Genomic DNA, 19,068 nt, shown 5'->3' on the forward strand with positions numbered 1-19,068 from the left:
TCTGTGTTTAATAACTTGTTTTCAAATTTAGAGGACTGTAGCTATGGTTTCTTCTTAGAGACCTCGACCTTGAGGGGCTCACAGTTTAATGGAAGAGAGAACTGGAAACCAAGAATTAAATGCGGAGAGTGAGGTTCTGCAGTACAGGGTGTATACAGGGTGCAGAGAAGCACTGTGGCACCATGTTCTGGCCTCATCTTCTACTGCTCTAGACTTCCTGAAATGCCGTTTCCTGACCCTACCTGGACCTCTCTCTGTAGGTGCTGTTCTATCTCCTTGCAAACCTTTTCTACACCTTAAGTGCCTGCGGAAGTTCTGTTTCTTTAGAAGCTTCTTGAAGCCTGCCTCTAGCTCATCCAAATAATAGTTTTGTCTACATCTCTGTTATTTCTTTATAAATAATTACAGCCAATTCTTATTATTTGCAGTAGTAATATTCTTTAAAGTTGCCTGGAACACTGAATTAACCAAATAGCAAACCCTCGTTTCCAGGGTAAATATGTACATAAATACATATGTCATGTAGGTTATCATCTTAATTCCTAAAAACAACTCATACTGGTAGATTGAATTTTCTTTATTTCTAAAAGAATAAAGGAAGTACAGAATTGCAAGCGATTTGTATGAGGCCGCTCCACTAACAGGTGCCAGTGTTATGATTCAGACCCCGTCCAACTGGCCCCAGAGCCACAGCTTCCTGCACTACCCTGCAGTGTCCTCTACTGTCTCTGTGCTCAGGTCATCTTTGTATGAGAGTTGAAACAAGCAGAGCAAGGTCACTTTATTTGACCTTAGCTTGGGACATGTGCAAAGAGTGACAGAGTTTTCACTACTGTGTGTCTATCCAGGAGCCACCTTGAAAGTGCCACAAGTATTAATTTGGGGAGTACAAAGACATTTTAGCAAGCAAGCTAATTTGCAAATATGGGATACACAAATAATGAGGGTCAACTGTATTTGTAAGTGACTGCTAGGGTCTGTTTCATGATAATCCCTTCCCCCAAGAGTGTGGAATGTTTCTTTAGCTTCTTTGATCATTTACTTATTCATTCATGTATTTATTAAGTACTTACTATAAGCGAGACTCTGCTTTAATCTGTGTGAACAAGCTAGAGATTAAGGTCCTGCCCTGTGGATTTTATATTAGAGTAAGAAAGACAGATAGCTAAGTCTGGAGCTCAGGGGCGAGGCCTAGGTTGGAATTATAGATTCACTTGGCCAGGGTGAAATCTGGTGTGCCCCCTCCTGCTTCACATCCACAGATATACTTCCAGAATATTTCTGTTCTATTCTTGTGTATAAAATCCTCCTTTTGAGCCTCTCTCCACTGATGAATGTTCACCTTTACTTTTGTTGATTTTGAGGCCACTTGCCCATGTAGCTGGCAGGATATTGAAGAAGAATCATACTGACCTGGCTCTGCTACCTACCAGCTGAGTTACTTTGGTCAAGCTCTTGGACTTCTGAGCCTGTTTCCTAATTTCAAAAGTGGTGATATGATGTGTTAGGCACTGGTGGGTTGCAAGGAGGAGGCACACATGTATTCCCTTTGTGATGAGGGCCGAATGTTAACTTGGATGGAAAGTCATCCAAGCAGCCATATTGTCTCTGGCCCTAGTACTTTCAAAACCTCACAGAACATTAATTTCGCAGTATTTAGGATAGGACTTGAGCTCTGAAGACCTATAGTGTGGTTATTTGTTCATATGGCTGTTTTCCATACTAGACCATGAGCTCCATAAGGGCAGGATCTACAGTTTCATCTTTCTATCCTAGGCACTCAGTTCACTGCCTGATACATAGTAATAGAGGCATAAATGTTTCAAAAGTTGAGGAATTTTCAACACTTCCTGAAAGAATAGGAAAATATAAAGGCTTCTCAGAGAAGGTATTATTTAAGCTTTTATTTTTGAGATGATGTCTCAGTCTGTCACCCAAGATGGAGTGCAATGGCATGATCTCAGCTCACTGCAACCTCTGCCTCCCAGGTTCAAGCAATTATCCTGCCTCAGCCTCCCAAGTAGCTGAGATGACAGGCCTCTGCCACCATGCCCAGCTATTTTTTGTATTTTTAGTAGAGACGGGGTTTCACCATGTTGAGCAGGCTAGTCTTGGAACTACTGACCTCAGGTGATCTGCCCACTTTTGCCTCCCAAAGTGCTGGGATTATAGGCATGAGCCACCATGCCCAGCCTATTTATGCTGATTCTTTAAGGGTGAGTAGAAATTTTTTCCAAGTGACTAAAACCTTGAGACACTATTCCAAGCAGAGACCAGCAGGGTCAAAGACACAGGGATATAGAGATGTTGAAGTTTATCAAACACTGCTAGCTTTAAAAAACAGAAAAGAAACGATCAAAATCAAAAATTAAAATTAAAAATCACCTAAAAAAAAACCTATTAATGGGTTTGGCCAAAGGTGACGTCACAATCGAGTTAACTATGACCATAGACACACAGTAATGGATGGAAGTTTTGGGGAAAAAACGTAACATTCTCAGGTTGTTGGCAGAGTATCTGGAACAATTTAGAAATACAGACATTGAATTCTGGGAATAATTACGCTGTAGTGAAATCATTTTCTTCTCTGCATATGAAGCATGTATGTGTTGCACACTGTTCAAGGTGCTGAAAATCAGACTCTTCTCAAGGAGCCCATGAGCAATCAAGGGAGATGGATGGGTGAGCCACTGATTATCATGTGACAAGTGGGGTAATAGAGATATGACTAAAATGCTATCCAAACAAGAAGAAAGGAATTATTCATAACATATGGAGTGCTGGGGAAAGAGTTCTAAAATGAAGCTGGCTGGGTGTGATGGCTCACACTTCTACTGCCTGACCTCAGGTGATCCACCCACCTCGGGCTCCCAAAGTGCTGGGATTACAGGTGTGAGCCACCGCACCCAGCCCAAAAGCTTTGTGTTTTTACAGATATTAACCATCTTTCCTGTTTAAAAAAAAAAAAGCTTAATAATAATGTAGGAGAATAAGAGAAACATTTTTCCAAAAAAGGAATCATTTTGATTATTTTATCTTATTGGAATGTTGGATAATATAGTCTGCTTCATTAATCATCAAGCATGCTACGGATTTCCCACTTTTATAGGATCTGTATCTCAGTTCAGGTAATACTGGTAATTTTTGTACAGTATTTGAAGATGAAAGGTATAGGCCAAAATCATAGACCTTGCATAGAAGCTGGTTGATGAAGACAGCTCTGGAGGAACACATAGATACACACAGAGAGACACACACATATATATAAAGTGTACACACATATGTTTTTTAAAGTCTTCAAGGTTTTAAAGCAAAAGCCAGGCCCTCCCCTCTCTCAGAGTGGGTGGGGACAGTGGTTGCATGGGCAGCTTTCCTAATGAGCCACAGGTCCCTCTGGACACACTGCTGCCTGGCCACGCCCCCTTTCCACTTCATCTTTCTCATTGACCAATGGGCTTGGAGCATTAAGGCCACACCCCTATTCCGCATTCTACTGTGGCCCTGGTTACGCCTCCTCTGGCTCAGTTACGCAGCTGCCTGCTAGGTGACTGGAGGTGTTGATCGGTGCTCGCTGGGATTTCGCTGACGTGGCCCCAACCCCGCCTCCCTCCCCACCCCACAATGGCAGAAGAAACTCGACAGAGCAAATTAGCTGCAGCCAAGAAAAAGGTAAAGACGTACCAGGTCATGGCTCCCCAACTCAGCCACAGATCCCCTCTGATGACAAGACCGCTGCCAGAGTCCATACTACTCCTGAGGCACACTGGACTTTGCCCCCCAACCCCAGCCCTTCCGGGCTCCCCTACAAAAGTCTTGTCAGTCAGCCCTGCCCCTTCAGCAAACAGCTCAGTCCCTGCCCTCGCCAATCACCCCAGGGTGACTTTGGACAGGTGACTCCTGGGGCTCCCCACTCCATTACTGGGCCCTCACCTCTTGCCACCCCAAGTTGGACCTCTCTGGGCTCTTTGGGCTCGTGTCTTCAAGGACCTGGGCCCCCCAGGCCCCGCCCTCACTGCTTGTCCCTGGGTGACTTTGGGCTGGTGACTCCTGGGGCTCCCTGCTGCAGACTCTGCCCTCCCCTCCTGCTGCCTCAATGTTGACCTCCCTGGGCTATTTGTGCTGGCATCTCCAAGGACCTGGGTCACAACCCTGTGTTTCCCTCCCACATCGTGGAGTGGCGACTCGGACATCGTGCTGATGTGGTCCCTCCCCCGCACTAGGAGGAGTGGAATGTAGTGATGTCACAGTCTGCCTACTAACTGTCATTACTGCAAGACTGGCCTTGGTCTTATGACCCAGTCCCCTAAACCTTGTCACACCATTTCTGGTTCTTCTGGTCACAGCAGAAATTTCCAGCTGGAAGGGGAATGGAGACTATGGGACCCAGGAGCAAGAGGTTTCAGGCTGCCTGACTCCCTTAAAAGACATTGACAGTGGGAAAAGCCTACCTTCCCCCGTGAGCTCAAAACGTTGACAGTATCTCTGGGTGGCGACGGGAGAATGGCTTTGGTTTGGTTTTCTCCCAGGCTTCTACTTTCCAGAGAGATTTTAATATTTTTTTCTGAGTTCTCCACCTCATATTCTAATTCTCCATGGTTCTGGGACCAGACTGCCCTTCAGTCAGTGGTCTCTGAAGTGAGATTTCCTCATCTTCTGTGGAATAGATCTTGGGAAACTGAACTTGATAGCTTGAATCTTCCTCATATTATCTCAACCTTGGGTACTTTGAGTACCACAGGATAAATGTGGGACATCTTTCTGAAGCATCAGTTTCCTCTGATTCTCTTGAGATCAAGAGAAAAAACATGAATGTACTTAGGGATGGCAGTCCCATAGGTTTCTAAGAGTATACCAGACCTCTCTCTGAAATGAGGCTTGGTTTGTCCTCTTTCTGATAAATTCCCAGATTTCACTAAAAGGCTGCCTTCTGCCATGAGGACACATTGATATAAAAGTTTGGGAGGTACTGGGGCACTTCTTCCCACTAACAGAGGTGTGAGGATGTACAACTCTAAACCACATGACATACAGCTCCTGCCTACTTAATGTATACTTTTCTACCTCTGCCTCTGGGTTTAGTCCCTGGCAGCTGCTGATTCTTGGCAAAACCCCAGAGCTTAGAGTCAGAAGACTGAGTTTCCAAGTTCCAGTATCACCTTTTTCTTTTTTCTTTTTTCTAGCCATGATATCAATCCCTCTCAGTCCCTAAATGATTGTGACACCTTATAGAGTTGTTGGTGTCATTAAATCAGATGGTATATAAGAGTCTTTTATAAAAACTATAAAGGAGGATGTGGCTGTAGGGGCTGATGTTTCTCATGAGTATTACTGCTCTTCTTTCCCACAGTTAAAAGAATATTGGCAGAGAAACAGCCCTGGTGTTCCAGCAGCAGCTAAGAGGAACAGGAAAGCAAATGGCAGTAGCCCTGAGACAGCCACTTCTGGTGGTTGCCACTCATCTGAGGCTGTGAGTCTCGCCTGGACAGGCTTCTGGGGACAGGGGGCCCAAGGGGCAGTAGAGGGCAATTGTTAAGACTGTGGATGGACTGTTGGGTAGTGCTTAAGGATTCTGGATTTGGCCGGGCACGGTGGCTCACGCCTGTAATCCCAACACTTTGGGAGACCGAGGCAGGTGGATCCCAAGGTCAGGAGATCGAGACCATCCAGACTAATACGGTGAAAGCCCGTCTCTACTAAAAAATACCAAAAAATAAGCCGGGCATGGTGGCGGGCGCCTGTAGTCCCAGCTTCTGCGGAGTCTGAAGGAGGAGAATGGCGTGAACCTAGGAGGCGGAGCTTGCAGTGAGCCGAGATCACGCCACTGCACTCCAGCCTGGAAGACAGAGAGATACTCTGTTTCAAAAAAGAAAAGAATTCTGGGTTTGAATCCTGCCTCTCCGTCTGCTAGGGATATGATTTATGGCAAGTTGCTTGAGCTCTTTGGGCCTCTCTTTTCACATCTGTATAATAGAGGTGGTATTGTTTGACTTGTATTTGTGCAGTTTAAATGAGATTTATAATTGTTGATTTTATGTTAATCCCTAGTACATGGCCTGCTGTCAACACCCGGGACACCCAGGATATGGTCTTTGCTGTTTGAGTTTCCTCATCCCCAGTCTCAAGGGGAAGCCAGGACAATGAGAACAGCCACTTGCCATCAGGAGTCACTGAAAGGGCCCCAGGGTGGGATGGTGGGGAGATAAGAACCATGAGAGAAGTTAGCATAAAGGAGTTATGGGACAAAGGGTCCAAGATAGGCAGAAAAGAAAATGTTGCCAGTTGATGGGGAAGAAAGGAAGTCGGAGGGCTTAGACACTGAGGGGGACAGAACATCTCCGTGTGCACTCTCATCTCTTGTAGTCAGCAACAGGTATCCACGGGGAGGGTCCTACATCATCTGCTACCCTGAAGGATCTGGAGGTAGGAGGCTCTGGGTGGAGGTGCAGTGACCCCGCAGGCCAGCCCTCCAACCTCCTCCCACCGCGGGGACTGTGTGCCTCTCTGCCAGCTGAGACAGCGCACACACACCCCAGCCCTAATGATTGTTCTCTCTACCTCTCCCCCAACTCCTCCTCCACCTCCTCCTCTCTGCATGTGCCTCAGAGCCCACGCCAAGAACAAGCAGCAGTCCTGGACTCGAGGTCCGTAAAAATCAGTCGACTGAATAACACCATCAAGTCTTTGGTAAGAGTCCAGTGGGGTCCCCTGTTTCCACGCTGCCAATCCTAGGCTCCAGTTTCCCCTTGGGGCCCTGAAGAAGGGGGCTGGGGGCCCCTGGTGCCAAGGGCAGATAGGGAGCTGGGGCACCCAGGACTCATCTGGAGGGACCCCAGGGCATGCAGCATGGCTCTTCTTTTGCTGCCCTCTTTGCCGACTCTCTCCTCTCCAGACGTCCCTACTCGAGTCCTTACTATACATGCCCTGGCATTGTTGCCTCTTGGGGAAGTGCTGGCCTGACTGGTTGTCAGGGGCCCTGTATTTCTGCCACGACTCAGTCCCTAATTTGATCTTTGATTCTGGACAAGCCACCTCTCCTTTTTGGGCTCGTGTTTCCAGAGGAGGTAGTGAGTATCAAAGGTCTCTGTTAGCTCTAAGAGTCTGAGATTTAAAGGCCCCCTAGAATGGAAACCTCAGGGCCAAGGGCTCCTGTCTGTCCTTTTCATCCTATATCTGCTGTGAAGAACCGTACCTGGCCCGTATGTGCTCAGTAAATGTTTACTGAATGAACGCACTTTTCTAAATCACAAGCTGGCAGCAGGGGGAGCCTTTCTCAAACTCCATCTCTAGAGGTTTATGTTACTGTCTTCTCTAGAGATTCCTGATTCATACTTTGAGTTCTGTGGCTGTGGCTGAAAACCAACAAAGACCCAAATCCTCTATCCTTGGGAGCTTAGGAACAGTTCCTGTTCCCATTGGGTCTGAGAACTTTGCCTTTAAAATCCATTCCTGGCCCCTGCCTACCGCTTCCTGTCTGGGGAATAGAGTTGAGGGGGCCACCCTCCATCACCTTAATTTGACTCTCCCCACAGAAACAACAGAAGAAACAAGTGGAACATCAGCTGGAAGAAGTAACGTGATTTCTTTGTGTGCTCATGACATGACTGCTGGGTTTGGGAGACACTCAGATGTAGAGGCCCCAGTCTCGTCTCGCCTACTCCCAGCCTGGGGAAGAAGGCTCACTCCTCAGATTCCACCCCATCCCCACAAGGCCCCTGATAACCTGGTCCCATGGGTGGGTCTGTCCTGGGGCATTGGTGGCATTCTGGGGGCGTGTCTCTTGCTGTGCCATCTCTGCCTCTCCCTGGTAAGAGCTCTGTCTTCCTCGTCTTATAGGAAAAGGAAGCAAACAGTGAGAAACAGAAAGCCCAAACGGAGCTAGAGGTGAGTGGAGGGTGTGAAGTTTCCTCCTGTCCTCCGGAGAGTGTTTCTTTCCATTTCAGCACTTGCTTGGCTTTTCTCCCAAAGGTTCAAATCCAGAGATTGAACATAGAGAACAAGAAACTAAATACGGACCTGTATCGCACGAAACGTTCTCTCAGATACTTTGAAGGTGGGAATCTGGGCACCCTGTCATCCTTCAACCTGGCACTTTGACAGGTCTGTAGGGGGAGTCCTTTGAGCACCATCTCAACTCTGTCATTACAGAAGAGTCCAGGGATCTGGCCGGCCGCCTGCAACGTTCATCACAGCGTACAGGAGAGTTAGAGCGGGCTCTCTGTGCTGTCGCCGCCATGCAGAAGAAGCCAGATGGGGTGAGTCCAACCACCTGCGCTGTCCCCTGGGAGCCCGGCTTCGCAGATGGAGGAGTGAGCCTAAAGGTCCCTTCTGCAGGATGGAGTGTCCTGCCCAGAAGGCAGCATGGCCATTTCTCACTGCTTTTGTGTATGGTTGTTAGAGGCAGCCTGAGGCTGAGTCAGCTGCTGTGGGTGAGTTGGGGGGCACGGTGGGGAGCGAGCACTGGATGCAGAGCTTGGAGGCCAAGTGGCTGTCCTGCCCTTACCTGGCCGTGGTCTTGGCCAAGTCCTAGGTGGGGTGTGGGGTATTGGGTACTTATACTGTGAAGGTACAGAAGGGTACCTTTAGTATGTTACCATTTCTGTAGAGAGAGGAAATGTGTGTGTGTGTGTGTGTGTGTGTACACACTATGATAATATACATAAAACATGTCTGCAAGTGTCCATAAACAACTCAGAAGAGAGCAACGGGGTGGCTAGGAGATACTTCCCTTTTATACCTTCTGAGTTTTGGACTATGTGAATGTATCATCCTTTCAAAAAGTGAATAAAAGATTAATTTTTCCCTTCCTGACTCTGCCCCCACCCCAAGCAAGAAAAATGGGCTTAGAGAATCTGATAGACCTGGGTGTTCAAATCCTAGCTCTGCCTAAGTGATCTTAGGCAAGCACTTAACCTCAAATACTCCATGTTTTTTCATCTACCCAAGAGAGGTAATCATAGTAACTGTCTCCCATGGTGGTTGCGAGGATTCAATGGGATTGCTAGCGAGGTACCTGCTGAAGCTCTCCATAAAGGTTCCAACAGTGATAGTCATAACAATAGCAATATTATCTGACCTCTCTCCTCGTCCCTTCCAACTTCACTGAGTTTTTTTCAAAACCAGACCATGGGCTTGGAAATGCCTTGGTCTTTACTGGCCAAGCTGTATATTGGGTTTAGCCCTAGCCCTTTTAAGGGGCACTGTGTGGAATGGCCCAGGCTCCCCAGATCGAAACTTCTCACTCTTCACCATCCAGTTCTCGAGCCGCAGTAAAGCACTTATGAAGATGCAGTTAGAGCAGTCCATAAGGGAGCAGATACTGCTGAAACGACACGTGACACAGGTGAGGTTTTGCAGAGGGAGGGATGTGGAAGGAAGATGACCCCAAGTGGCCAGGAGCAGGTGAGGACCAGTGACAGCCTTTCCTAACTTCTGTGCCCATTCTTGCAGTTGAAGGAGTCACTTAAAGAAGTCCAGCTGGAGAGAGATCAATATGCACTACAAATAAAAGGAGAGAGGGCCCAGTGGCAGCAGAGGATGAGGAAAATGTCGCAGGAGGTGAGATCTGACCCTTCAGCCTCCCGCCCCCCCAACAACTTAGATAGGTCACTGGATCTTTCTGGGCATCTTTAAAATGGGAATAGTGCAGCCAGAGGTGGTCCTGGGTCTGGGCTTTGTGGAGGTGGGGGCAGAGAGGGCGATGGGAGCCTGTCCAGCCACCAGCCCCTCTCTCCAGGGCCCTTTCCCCCTGTGCTTTGGGCAGGTTTGCACATTGAAGGAGGCGAAGAAGCATGATACGCATCGGGTAGAAGAGCTGGAGAGGAGTTTGTCCAAACTCAAAAACCAGACGGGTAAGATGTGACTGGCATGACCTGGCAGCAGGACTGGCATCAGAGGGCTGTGGGGGTGGCTTAGAATGCCCCAGGAAGGTGGGTGGATGGCAGGGCTTTGAGGCAGAGGGAAAGAGGTCTGTGCCAGGAGACAAGTCTTGTCATCTCCATGAGCCTCAGTGTCCTAATGAGCAAAGAGGGCCCATTGTCAGCCACCCACAGTGCTCTCTATCTGAAAGTGGTTTGGAAGATTGGCTACCATCCGGGTGCGAGGAATCATTAGCAGTGAGGCCAAGTTTGGGGGGCCTGAGAGGAGCTGTGCGCCAAGAGGAGGGTGTTTTGTTGTTTTTTGTTTTTTTGTTTTGAGAATCCAGAGGCCCTTATGGTCTGCTTCCTTTCTCAGCTGAACCACTGCTCCCGGATCCCCCAGCAGTGCCCTCTGAGGTGGAGCTGCAAGACCTGAGGAAGGAGCTGGAGAGAGTGGCAGGAGAGCTCCAGGCTCAGGTGGAAAACAATCGGCGCATCAATCTCCTGAACCGTGGGCAAAAGGAGAGGCTTCGCGAGCAGGAGGAGAGGCTTCAGGAGCAGCAGGAGAGGCTTCAGGAACAGGAGAAGAGGCTTCAGCAGCTGGCCGAGCCACAGAGTGACTACAAGGAGCTGGTGGGTTGCCTCATCTGGGGAGCCTGCCCTCCTCCCTAGCCCTCCAGGCCTTTGTTTCCCCACCTGCAAAATGGGGCAGTGCAGCCCTCACATGAAATATTACCTTCAAAGGCACCCGTGAGCCAGAGCTTTGCTCTGGTGGCTGTGGGAGAGAGGAGAGTATTTTTCTAACCTGCCTCCACCCTTCCCGGTGCCATGGGAGGCAGACACCAAGTTCTGGGGTCTCCAGCTGCAGAACTTGCTTCTCTCTGTCCAGAAGAACGAGGACAAGAGCGCCCTGCAGTGGGAGCAGCAAGTAAAGGAGCTGCAGGAGAAGCTGGGCCAGGTGACGGAGACGGTCACCTCAGCCCAGAAGGAGCCAGAGGCAGCAGCCCCAGCCTCGGGGGCTGGGGGCGAGTCTGTGAGTGGGGAGACCCTCCGGGCCCTGCGGGAAGTCATGGAGAAGCTGGAGGTGAGTGAGTCCTAGCATGGGCCAAGAAGGGCAGGGGTGAGGCAGGTCGCTGCTGAGATGTGACCCCATAATTTTGGCTCCAGAGCGGCCTTATGGACCTCCTGGAGGAGAAGGCGGACCTGAGGGAACATGTGGAGAAACTGGAAGTTCGATTCATCCAGTACTGGAGAAAGAGATGCCATCAGTGAGTGGGAGACCAGGGCACGGCAGGGGGAGCTGCAGGGCTGTGGGAGGGGCCCCAGCGTCTGAGCCCTTTCCTCCCGCAGGAAAGTGCATCGCCTTCTAACAGAGCCAGGGGGCAGTGCCAAAGACGCGGCACCTGGAGGAGGACATCATCAGGCTGGCCCAGGACAAGGAGGAGGGGAAGGTAGGGTGTGCAACATCCCTGTGGGGGTAGGGGTGGGGGTGCGGGTGGGGGTGGGCATGAGGGTGAGTGCCAGCAGCGGCGTGACAGCTGAGCACCCCTCCCTTCAGGTGAAGCTGCTGGAGCTGCAGGAGATGGTGTTGCGGCTTGTGCCAACTATAACGAGGGGCACGGCAAATTCCTGGCCGCTGCCCGGAACCCTGCTGCTGAACCCGGTCCAGGAGCCCCAGCCCCCCAGGAGCTTGGGGCTGCCGACATGCATGGTGGTGAGTAGAGCCCCCAGGTGGGGTGAGCAGGCAGGAGCATGGGGGGCTATCACTCCACTCAGATCCCCGCCTCCCTCTCTCCAAAGATCTTTGTGAGGTGAGCCTCACCAACAGCGTGGAGCCTGCACAAGGAGAAGCCAGGGAGGGTTCTTCCCAGGACAACCCTACTGCACAGCCAATCGTGCAGCTCCTTGGTGAGATGCAGGACCACCAAGAGCACCCAGGCTTGGGCAGAAACCCCTGTGTGCCATGCTTTTGCTGGGCTTGGCTGCCCAGAGGAAGGAGATAAATACCACCATCATCAAAGAGCTGCTCAAGACATTGTTAAAAATGAAACAAAGTTACGGGGTTAATCTCCTACACAATTCATGTACTTCATTTGAATGTTACAGCCACTCATGATTATTTGTGTTTCTAATTTATAGTTTAAGTTTATTTGTAGAAAATTAAAGGAGAGTGGGTCTCTGTGGCTCTCACTGATGTTCACTCTGGCATCCTTTAGCATTTTTCTTTTTTAATTTCATAATTGTAGGGCATTAGCATGCATATTGAGTTTGCCCTTACATGGTGGGAGTTCAAACACACAAAGACCCAGTCGTCACACAAAACTCTTCTCGCTGGTTTGAAATAGGCTCCCGTGCTTTTTTAATGTTATTGCAGTGTGCATATTCATTATAGAATTCAGATAAAATTTGCTTATGTTCTGCTATTATGTTTGATCTCATCTTAATCACAGTGAGCTCTTCAAGAGCTCAATATGTGCTTTGCCCTCAAGTGTGCACTGTTTATTACTTTGTAATATGCCACTATGAGTACTGACATTTAGAGCTGTTTAAAGGCTGAGAACTGCAAACAGCCTTTCCTTCATTTTCTGTGTATTGGTGATGGGAGTAATAACCTTTTGGGGGAGCTTTTTAAATCTCACAGAAGAGGAAAGTGGCCTGCTCTGGCAGGTATGTGCAGGATAAAGTGTGTTTCATTTGTTCCGGTGCCAAGAATGAGCACTGTACTGTGGCAGTTCCCTTAGGATTTGTATATGCTCTGGGCTCGTGAAGATATTGCATCGTGAGCTGCAGCAGTTGTACTCTTTTCCAATGACCTAACAAGGGCTTATTTCTGAGGAATGAAAGGCTCCCATCATTGGCTGTGGATGTGGAAAACCTTTCCTAGCTTAGAGCATCTGTATCTATAATACATTTTAAAGTCAGAGTTCATGTTACCTGTTTTAATCACATGACTTCCTGTCCCAGTACACAAAAGGGCGCTGGTTGGCATTCTTCTTAATGTGTTTAGTAAAGATCATAAGAAATCCTTTAAGAGTTTAAATGTCCCTGGAACAGGCATACAGGCTCTGGTCAAGAATGAATTAGAGTGAAGGAAAGCTGTGTGACACCTGGCATTCCTCTCTGTTCATGGAGCTTCTTTGAGGCTTGAAGATTGATGTTACCATCTAGACGTCTCTGGCTAATACCTATTCTTCAACCACCTTGGTTACTCTGACATAGGAATTTACTTCTTTTCCTTGAGTGGAAAACACTTTAATAACAAACATTATTATAAACTAATAAATGTGAGAGTACTTAGTTGAAACAAAAAGGAATTTTAGTAGACAGTGTTATGTTATCTTTGAAAATCAAGGAGAAGTTTATGCAACTTAAAATGTTTACACACTGTGGTGCAATCTACCATTTGTGAATGTCAGTGTATTATCAGGAAACGTGTTTATACAATCGCAGAGTTGTAGTTCCTCACAAACTTCTTTATGAAGAGTGAAATATGTTTTTTTACCTCTCACTTTCAGTCAGGGACATATTTTGTGCAATATTTATGTGATTGTGCCTATGAGTGATGAATGAACGCATTTCAGTCATACATTGCCTAAATCATAACTTGATGATGCTTGGGAAAGAATCAACAGTTAAAACTTCATGAAGTTCTAATGTCTGTGTTCCAAAACACATCACATTATTAGGTTGTAGGGAGAGATGTATGTGTGCTCCCTGGGGTGGGGATTTTCTACTCACTAGACCATCTCCATTTTTAGCACTTGGCATCCTCATGATCCTTTTATAAATATGAGATGAACAGGAGAGCAGCAATATGATTTTGCCAATGGAATAACAGATTTGCTGGCATTCAATGAAAGAGGGCACATATTGGGTCCTTGTGACTTCAACTGACTCTTCCAAATTGTATGAATTTATCAATATATTAGATAAACCCAGTTTCAGAATGATAAAGAAAAAATATTAGACCAAATAATGTGGCTAATTAACAGTGGTATGATTTCTAGCCCGTGGGTTTAAAACTGTATCTTAAAGAGTCATTTTAAAATAATATAAATATTTAAAAATGTAACTGCTATCTTTATGTTATGAAATAAGTTAAAATATTTTAAAATATGAATACTGTAGTTTAAAAGAAAGAAATGGTGGGAAGGAAAAGTAGAGAAAGAAATGCCAATTCCAGTCCAAAGCTTTATTTGCCAAGTTTTCTTAGAAGGAATTTTACCAATGTATGAGTTCTTGTTAACAGAATGTGTAACGGAAATACTGAAAACTTTTGCCTAAAGTGGCATTATTGACTGCTGGCATGATGCTACTGTAATGTAATAAATTATTAAATTGTTGCAAAGTGCTGTTTTTGCCTTAAAATTTTATTTTGTGTGTCTTGAAAACTATAGTATTAAAGGTATTGATACTGTGCAAATACTGGGCATGCTTGGCATGAGATAATCTGTTTCATTTTCACGAAATTGTAGTATAACTATGCAAGTGTTTATTAAAAGAGCACAAAATAAAAAAGGTATGGGATTTAAAAGTTATGGGGTGAAAAAGTTATCAGATAAAAATTGTAAAAATGTGGCAAAAAAGTAGAAAAAAGCTTTCTGAAAAGTTACCAAAAAAAAGTTATGAAAAAGAAGTTATGGGATTAAAAAAAAAAAAAGTCATGGGAAAAAGCAGACCACTGTCAGCAAAGCCTGGAGAAGTGGGGCTGGAGTCTCACTGCCACCATGTCCCTACCACCCCTTCCGAGTCACCCCTTTACAATTAGGGTAGCAAGACAAGACCTCTGTCTAATGGGGAAAGACAAACAGACCCTTTGCCACCTTGATCAGGGCTGAGTCCTTAAATTTCTGGATGGTGATGATTGTTATTTAAGAGCCAGAGGCTGGTGGAGGTGGTTTGTTTGGAGGAGGCCTGATGGCCCCCTTACTCTCACCATAGCAACTTTTCCCTCGGGGGGCTCCCTTCTTATTCAGAGAGGCAGGACAGTGGGGCTGTGGACCAGGCGAGGGCACCAGCTGCTGGGGTGGCCCCCCTTCCCCGGTGTACATATTGTGTCTGTGTAAGGTTTTGTATATTCCAGAGGGTAGGGCCACCCCTGTATCATACCTAGTGGAGGTTGGAGCTGGCACATGGGGAGGAGGTTCTAATAATTATTTGTGGCTGGGAAACTTATTTATTGCTAGCAAAGGACAGAGGAAGGAGGCGGGGATGGGGTCGTGGCTCCCTGGTCATGCGACTCCTGTTTACTTTGCTTTTTATTTTGGAATAAACAGATTTAGCCATACTGCCCGGCCTGGTGTGTTCCCATTTCCCTCACTGGGTCCTGGAGTTTGTGCCACCAAATGAGGAGCCCTAGAGTGTCTTGAGTATGTCCAGCTAGGCTGTTAGGGACCTTCCAGGTGTGTTACCTGTATGCTGCCTAGTGGCACCTGGGGGATTCCATGGGGACTGCCATGTCACCTATGGGGCACAGTCCAGCCCTGACAGCCAACAGGCTCAGAAGCCTGATGTAGCGGTGGCTGGGAAGACAGGTACCAGCACCTAAGGGCACTGACTTCCACCCATCCAAGGCGTCTTCCCTTCCGTCCCCTTGCCTCCCTCCCCTGTCTGCACCTGATGGCCTGTTCTGTCTGTCCCTCCAGAGTGCTGGGCTGCCCCGCAGGCTCCCTTCAGGCTGAGTTCGTGGCCCTGCCCCCTGGTGGCCAGAGCCGGCTTCACAGGACAAGAGCCAGCTAAGTTCCAGGGGCTTTCCAGGAAGTGTCCCTTGGAAAGGCTATGGCCTTTTCACCCCTCCAAACAGCACCCTAAAAATGGCTTGGCCTTTCCCCTCCCCTGAGCTCCACAGAGAACACAGCCAGCAGAGGACACACTTCCCCATCATCCAGAAATGGGTTTGATTCTCAGCCAAGGGACAGTAGGACGGGTAGAGACTGTCAGGACACACAGCTGCCTTCACAGCACTCCCATGCTTGGTGGGGGGATGGGAGGGATGGCGGGGGCTGACTCTCCATAGGCCGGGCATGACAGGGAGGCTCACTGGAGGTGGTGCACTTCGGAGGGGCAATGTCAGGGGACAGCTTTCTCTTGTTGGGCCACAAAACTCCAAGAGGACAACACGGTGATGGATTCCCAGCACTAGAGGTGAGGCGGTTGGCCACGTGTAGGTGTAGAGGGGTGTGTGTGTGTGTGTGTGTGTGTGTGTATGGGTATTTACAGATATTTATAGAACAATGCAGGGGCATACCACAGAGGTGGGCACAAGTTTTCACAACGGTCACACCTGGATGTGTCAGCTCACCACTACAACAGACTAAGTCACAGATGAAGGGGGCTGGCTTTGGGGCTGGGGGAGCCACTGCCAAGTCACAGAACAGCCACCCAGGCGGGCTTGGAAAGGGAGGCCTCTGAGAAGAGGAGGGATCTGTTTAGAGGTCAAAGGGGGGCCTGGGGCTCTCAGGACGGGATGGACTTGCCTGACCCGATCGGCTGGCAGTTGGAGAGAAAGCAGAGAGAAAACAGGAGAGAGAAAAGCGAGCAGAGAGCTGGTGAGGCAAGTGCAGAGCACAGGTGTGCCACAGCAGCTGTGGGAGGGCCAGGGAGGGGAGGGCGCAGGTGCAGGTGTGGCAAGGTTCCTGGAAAAGAGGGGCTGGAAGGGAAAGGGGAGGAAGATGGAGGGAGGAGCCAGAGCTTCACAGGTAGTGCCTGGGGACTGTGGCGGCCCTCCCCACCCCACACATGCTGTCCTCTTCCATTGCACCCAGGCAGTGTACCCACAGGTCAGACCAATGCTCAGCCCCCTTGGGCTTCCCTCTTCTCTGGCCACCAACCAACTTGTCTTCCAAGTTGTCTTCCAACCAACTGGTCCAGGGCCACCTCTCACCTTGGGGAGCCCAACGCAACAGCCACCAGGCCTGACAGAAGGAACATTGCTCGAACAAGGATGATGAAGCTAAATGGGATGGATGGTTGGAGTGATCACCAGAGCCCCCTCTGGGTGGTCAGAAAGCTCAGGACCCTCTGAAGGGACCCTGGGGGAGGCAGGGTGGTCAGGCAGCCGGGTGCCACTGGCTATAGACTTATAAGTCTAAGAGGGGAGCCTCAGCTTCTTGGGGCTTGCAGGTCCCAAAGGTGAGGCTGGGTCCTTCCTCCTAGGAAAAGAAGAGGGAGACCATGGCAAGGGAGGTGGGTGGGCTTGCTGGGCAGAGCTCAGCTGGGCCAGCAGGCACTGTGGTCCCCTTGGCTGAAGAGCAGGGCCGACCTCTAGGAGCAACAAGCCAAGGTGCGTGAGCCTGCTGGCTGGTGGTCGTGCTTCAGTGGGGCCCAGGGACCCTGCCTTCAGTGCCATGCTAGCAGCTATGATGGTACGTGGGAGGGAGGGAAGGGGGCTGTGTGCCCCTATGTGACCTGTGAGGTGTGTTTTGGGTTGACCATGTGTATGGGGCTCTCGAGGTTTTCTCCTAGATCACCACTGTTTTGCTGACAGATAGAGGAGGTGGGACCCTATCACCCCTGCTCTGCAGTGGATTTGGCTCTCAGCACTCCAAGGCATCCAGGCTGGGAGCTGGATGCCCCACCCTGGCAGCATGGCTCAGACAGCACAACAGGTACGGCATGCCCAGGATGACATTCCTGGGCCTCTGGCCACCTCAGAGTACAGCCCCACACACAACCCCCTCCAAGCTCTCAGCCCTTACACCATAAACCACGAGCTCCCTGACGGCTCCTGAGAGCACCCACAACTGCCAGCTTGGGCACGGAGCCTGTTCCAAGAGGCCCCAGGCTCAGCCATGGGGGCTGGGGAGCTTTGAGGCCATGGGGGCCAGCCCTGCTACCTGCGTCTGGCAAGGACGCTCTGCACCTGCAGCCAGGAGTTGTCCACGGGTCCCCGTGTGCATGCTGATGGTGGTTGTGCTGATGTCACCGATGATGCTGAGCACCTCCTTCAGCACGTGGTGCATGTGCAGCATCTCATCACGCCACTGTGCCTGCTCTGCCAACTCCTCCATCAGAGTGTTCTGGTTCCCATGCAGGTACAGGTTGGACAGCAACTCTGATCACATGAACTCCTTGGTCTGAGAGAGGGCAAAGAGGGAAGGAGGTTGGGACCTGATGCCTGTGCTGCCCTGATGCCTGTGCTGGACACTGTGCTGGACTTGGAGCCCTGAGTATGGCTTTTCACATGCTGCTTCTACACCGCTTAGACTCCAAGATATGCCTCCCCACCGCCCTTTTCTCACTCAGATATGGACACTGAGGTCCAGAGGAAAAGTCACCTGTCCAAGGTCACAGATCTGGGAGGGGACCCAGGACCTATCATGCCACCAGGACACCTGCCTACTCAGTGTTTTTAAAAAAAAGTTTTTGGAGATAGGATCTCGCTGTGTCGCTAGGCTGGAGTACAGTGGGTGAGATCACCACTCACTGCAGTCTCAAACTCTTGGGCTCAAAGTGACCCTCCAATGTCAGCCTGTCAAGTAGCTAGGACTATAGGCACGTGCCACCACCAAGCCCAGCTATTTTTAAAATATTTGTGTAGAGACCAGGTCTCACTATTTTGCCAAGGCTGGTCTCAAACTTCTGGGCTCAAGCTATCCTCCTGCCTTGGCCTCCCAAAGTGCTGGGATTACAGGCATGGGCCACTGTCCCCAGTCCCACGTTATATTTCTATGAGACAGCTCTGCTGTGGACCGTGCCTCCCTCCCTGGACCTGGTCCCATAGGGCTGGTCAGCATCTCCCCCAGGCCAACATGGCCACCTGCATCTCCAGTGCCACAGGAGCCGCCTGCCCCTATGAGGCGGTGCATGCACGTTGTTGATCATGACGTGCATGATGGTCTTGGGCGTGACACCAACCATGAGGTCCCACATGGTCTTGTAGACAATGGCCATGTAGGAGTCCACCAGGTTCTGGGTGGTTTCCATTTGCCGCTCCAGCTGTGGGTCCATGGAGCGCATGAAGCTGTCGGAGCCATTCTCCTCGGCCTTGTTGTCCTGTCATGGAGAACACAAGGGCATCAAAGTGGCCAGGCCATGCAGCCAGGCTCCAGGAATCCCTAGGATCTCAGCCCCTCCAAGGGTACCTGGAACATTGAGGCACAGAGAGAAGCAACTGGCCTGAACATGCACCCAGCTCCCCACACGCTCTAGACAGTTTCAGGTCTCTGCCTCTCAGGACCCCAGACTCCCCTGATTCAGTCTCATCTTAGTTCTG

General features: G+C 49.3%; 2 protein-coding genes across 9 annotated transcripts in view; one reads left to right on the top strand and one right to left on the bottom strand.

Annotated features, from left to right (window-relative positions):
• Nucleotides 1–3,512: 3,512 nt before the first annotated feature.
• Nucleotides 3,513–14,206, top strand: LOC129050274 (golgin subfamily A member 8B-like). 8 transcript variants are annotated; one of them, XM_054532100.2, is made up of 16 exons: nt 3,513–3,669; nt 5,348–5,467; nt 6,604–6,684; nt 7,530–7,568; nt 7,834–7,881; nt 7,966–8,050; nt 8,146–8,252; nt 9,254–9,340; nt 9,448–9,555; nt 9,761–9,848; nt 10,231–10,487; nt 10,717–10,938; nt 11,022–11,122; nt 11,205–11,305; nt 11,413–11,568; nt 11,631–14,206. In XM_054532100.2, the coding sequence occupies exons 1-16, from the start codon at nt 3,622–3,624 to the stop codon at nt 11,855–11,857; spliced, it is 1,875 nt and encodes a 624-aa protein (XP_054388075.1). In that variant the 5' UTR covers nt 3,513–3,621; the 3' UTR covers nt 11,858–14,206. The 8 variants fall into 8 exon arrangements, with proteins under 8 accessions (XP_054388075.1, XP_054388076.1, XP_054388078.1 ...); XM_054532101.2 differs by having other exon boundaries at nt 11,655–14,206; XM_054532103.2 differs by having other exon boundaries at nt 11,413–11,565; nt 11,655–14,206.
• Nucleotides 14,207–17,660: 3,454 nt separating this feature from the next.
• LOC129050287 (putative GED domain-containing protein DNM1P46) overlaps nt 17,661–19,068 on the bottom strand; it is an 87,081-nt gene continuing 85,673 nt past the window's right edge. Inside the window, exons 2-3 of the mRNA XM_054532156.1 lie at nt 18,644–18,848; nt 17,661–17,929 (exon numbers count right to left, since the gene is read on the bottom strand). Of these exons, the coding sequence (XP_054388131.1) occupies nt 17,829–17,929; nt 18,644–18,848 (306 nt within the window). The 3' untranslated portion in view covers nt 17,661–17,828. The remainder of the gene's footprint in view (nt 17,930–18,643; nt 18,849–19,068) is intronic.

The sequence above is a fragment of the Pongo abelii genome, chromosome 16 (genome assembly GCF_028885655.2).
Source record: "Pongo abelii isolate AG06213 chromosome 16, NHGRI_mPonAbe1-v2.0_pri, whole genome shotgun sequence".
NCBI classification, from domain to species: Eukaryota; Metazoa; Chordata; class Mammalia; order Primates; family Hominidae; genus Pongo; species Pongo abelii.